The 3,693-nt window shown below is 37.0% G+C and overlaps 1 protein-coding gene across 1 annotated transcript; it reads right to left on the minus strand.

The window, feature by feature from the left end:
* Nucleotides 1-381: 381 nt before the first annotated feature.
* Nucleotides 382-1,702, minus strand: LOC112279631 (sm-like protein LSM5). Its single transcript, XM_024514266.3, has 4 exons — nucleotides 1,577-1,702; nucleotides 1,238-1,361; nucleotides 907-979; nucleotides 382-754 (listed from the first exon to the last, which is right to left on the minus strand). Exons 1-4 carry the CDS (start codon nucleotides 1,611-1,613, stop codon nucleotides 728-730), a joined length of 261 nt encoding a protein of 86 aa, XP_024370034.1. The 5' UTR covers nucleotides 1,614-1,702; the 3' UTR covers nucleotides 382-727.
* Between the last annotated feature and the right edge of the window lie 1,991 nt (nucleotides 1,703-3,693).

The following is a 3,693-nucleotide window of genomic DNA, read 5'->3' on the forward strand; positions in this document are numbered from 1 at the left end:
GAACTACCACTCTGTAGCGAGACACAGTGAAGATTCATCGAACTCAGTCTTTTCCCACATCACAACATTGCTACGTTGGTTGAATTTAATTGAATCTTTCTTTCCCAGTAAGAAACCACTTGATGCCTCTAACAAAACGCATATTAGATACAAAATTCTTATTAACTCCTAATCATGAGACAAGGTCAGTATTTTTGGGAAGCTTTTATAATTCTCTTTGGAGTAGAATGAGTGACTGCCCAATTCGATTAACATCTGTCGGAGATATAAAGTTTCAAAGTTATGCCTCGATGCACGTAAAAGATAACTTGTAAGTTAAGGCTTCAAAATGAAAGCCTGCTGCAGAGCAACCTCAGGTTTAATGTAAAAGACCAAGAGTAATTTATACAAATAATATTCCATTCCAGAGTTTAAGTTATTATACAATCACCACATAAGTTCGTCAAGTTTCAGACCTCACATGCATAGTATGCTGGGGAGTTGCTTCGAAGTGTACTCCGAACATTCTCAGAGGAAGAACCAGTCAGACGCCCAGACCCTCAACACTCACCCAGAATAAAATATGCCATAAACCTAACCCTCTAACCTGAGAAAATAGGCTACCACGTAAAAAAGTATGATAGTCTCGCACATTCAACGTATCGAATCATAACCACTCGGCGAGAGAGACCTGTCTGAAGCCTTGAGTGAGGGCCTGAAATTTGAAGAAGCTTTGTTCCGAAATCTGCTACTCTGGTCCCCCTCCCGGAACAAGCTGGAAACAAACAAACCAATGCCCGACACTGATTATAACGGTAATCTGTCATTTCACAAACTGCTTGCTAGGTGAGATATCCTGCGATAAAACAAACAATGTCGCTAATGCGAAAATTACGGCGAAAGTAGGTACAGAGCTCCAAAGCTTACGATTGCTATGTTGTTTCCGTTCAACAATATCTGCTCAAGCTTTGTGATACGTCTCCCTTCGCTAGTTATTTCGCTGCCAAAAACACGAAAATAGCCTACAACTCAGTGAAGTTAATTATTTAAGATCCACCACCGACATTGACCATATCACTAACGCTAACCAACAATAATGAAACTCGCCACGCAAGAAGATAACCAAACACTTGAAAGTGACAAAATCCATTCGTCCGCTACAACAACAACAGACTACAAAAGCCAAACGCTGAAGACATGCTGAAGCTCCTGAGTATCAATTGAGCGAACTCAGGATATGCGCGAGGGAGCATCTTACTACTCCGTGACGTCTTCCAGCACCATGTTCACGTACACATCAAACCCCCGCAGGGTTCCCACCAGCTCCTTGTCCCCCTTCATAATCACCCAAATTTTCGACCCAATGCATCTATCAATGAGCTCTGCCAATGTCCAACCCCCGCGTCCCAGGTTTCCATATCAGCAACTCCAATTTCATAATCACCATGTCCTTACACCAAATCCCACGTAATCCAACTGCACCAAACCCCAACTCATGGGAAAACTTACAGAAGAGCCCACGAACTTCAGGGGAAAAAAACCCAAAACCCAAAAGAATGAGAAAGGCAGGAGAGAAAGGGAAAGATGGGTTCGTTACCAGAAGGCATAAGGTGAGATGGGTTGTTGTGCGCCATGGCTGGCAGCGCGGGTGCGGAAGTGCGAGACGCAGCCTGGGCAAGTAAGTGAGTACGAGAGGGGCTGAGTCTAGGGTTTGGTAGGCTCGAAGCGGGAAATGAAGACAGCAACAACAACAGCACTAATAGAAGCACTAACTCCCTGTAGACTAGACTAGACTGACCCTGGCTCCATTCTTCACCTTTTAAGGGTGCTTCTCTCTCTCTCTGTTTTAGCTGCTCGGTGGGGTTATGGAATTTTATTTATATTTCTGATTAGTTGATGGCCTGCACTTAAACGATTTTGTTATTGGTTTTTATTTTTATTTATTTTTGTTGGAATGACAGTATGAATTTTTTTAATATTATTATTATTATTATTATTTTACTTATTTTACTTATCATTTTTTAATAAAAATAAATTTAAATTTTGGACTAATAGTGTCTTTTGGTTGTATTATTTTCTTATTGAATTGATTGGATGTATGAATATTTTTTTGTTGAGTCTTTGTCTGGATCCTTTAAGAGTTTATCTCATGTGGTTTTCGTGAGAGTTTTTATTTACAACAATCATCTGTTTATTAATAATAATTCTATTGAAGCTCATGTCCCTGGTATAGGTTATGTGGACTAATTTTATGTGATTAATAATTACAAATTATCAACTTGGGCTGTTCAAATGTGTTTGCATACTCATAGTTAGGCTCCAAGGGTTTGATACATACAGAATAAAATGGATCAGATATATATATATATATATATATATATACCTGTTAAATATCATAAATATAATTAGAGATTGTCATCTCATCCCATTAATTTTAACTACTCATTCAGATAGAAATTGTAGTAAAATACATACGTTTTTGAAAAAAATGGGAAATCACAGATTTTATTTATTTGGAAAGACTATCATTGATGTACTTGTAATAACAACACTAAATAATATAATGCTAATCAAGTAAATTGGTAACTTACAACTGATGGGTATATAAAACAATGGTCAAATCTCGACTTATTCAAAAACAGAGTTTTATTTTTTTGATTATTTGAGCTACTTCAACTCTTAATGTCAAATATGTTGTTGATTTAGCATCTTTTTCAAACATTTTTATTCATTACTTAATAAATTTAAAACAAGCCATTCAACAGTGCATTTCAATATCAACCAATCAAATAATACACAGAATTAAATCAAATGTGATTTATTTTACCACAAGAATGTAATTATTAGTCCATTTTAGCTAAAATATGATTGTGATAAAGAAAAAAAGATGTTACAATAGCAAGAAATGCAAGTGTATTCAAATGTAACAGTTAAAAATTATGTCAGTTGCACATAGAATATTAGAGAGAGAACAATATGAACATTTACTGACTCTAGACTAAAAGAAATGTACAATATTACATCTTCGTCGAGAAAACACAAACATTTTCAATCATTGTTGCATTGACATCTAACATTATACAATAATTATATATGTAACTAAATCCTATCCGAATGTGTGACACATGACACAATGTCAAGGGAACTATAAACTTCAGCCTGCATACCATATAAATGGCAAAAGTAAACATGTAAAAGTAGGAAATCACATAAAATGAAAAGACTCCTTACACTCCTTACAATCTTTATTCCCAAACCAGAAACAATTTTGTACAAACAATCCAGTAGTCTCAAAAACCTCTTCCTCAATCACAAAGACTTACACTCCAAAGTAAACTCCTCGATCCTGGAAAAAATTCCCCGCTTTCTGTTGCTTTTGCATTTGACTAGTGTTTTTGTTTTCTTGTTTTCCACTTCTGCAGTGACATCATGTTATGTGGACACACACTCGTAAAAAGAGGGAGCTGTTCAAGACAAGACCATGTCTTCATAAGGATCTATCTTAAGGAAGGCCTCATAATGTTGTTGTTGCTGTCATGTATGGAAAGGACGCTATTTCCCACATTTGGTGACATGGAGGAGGTGGAAAATCGACTTCCTCCGGAGCTGTAATGGGAATTGTAAGCAGAGCAACGACAAGTTGCAGAGCTGGTGGAGGATCAGGAGGTGTACTCAATAGCCTCACGCAGCTCTCAAACCACATCTTGCATGGTT

The sequence above is a fragment of the Physcomitrium patens genome, chromosome 1, assembly GCF_059467195.1.
Source record: "Physcomitrium patens ecotype Gransden chromosome 1, ASM5946719v1, whole genome shotgun sequence".
NCBI lineage: Eukaryota > Viridiplantae > Streptophyta > Bryopsida > Funariales > Funariaceae > Physcomitrium > Physcomitrium patens.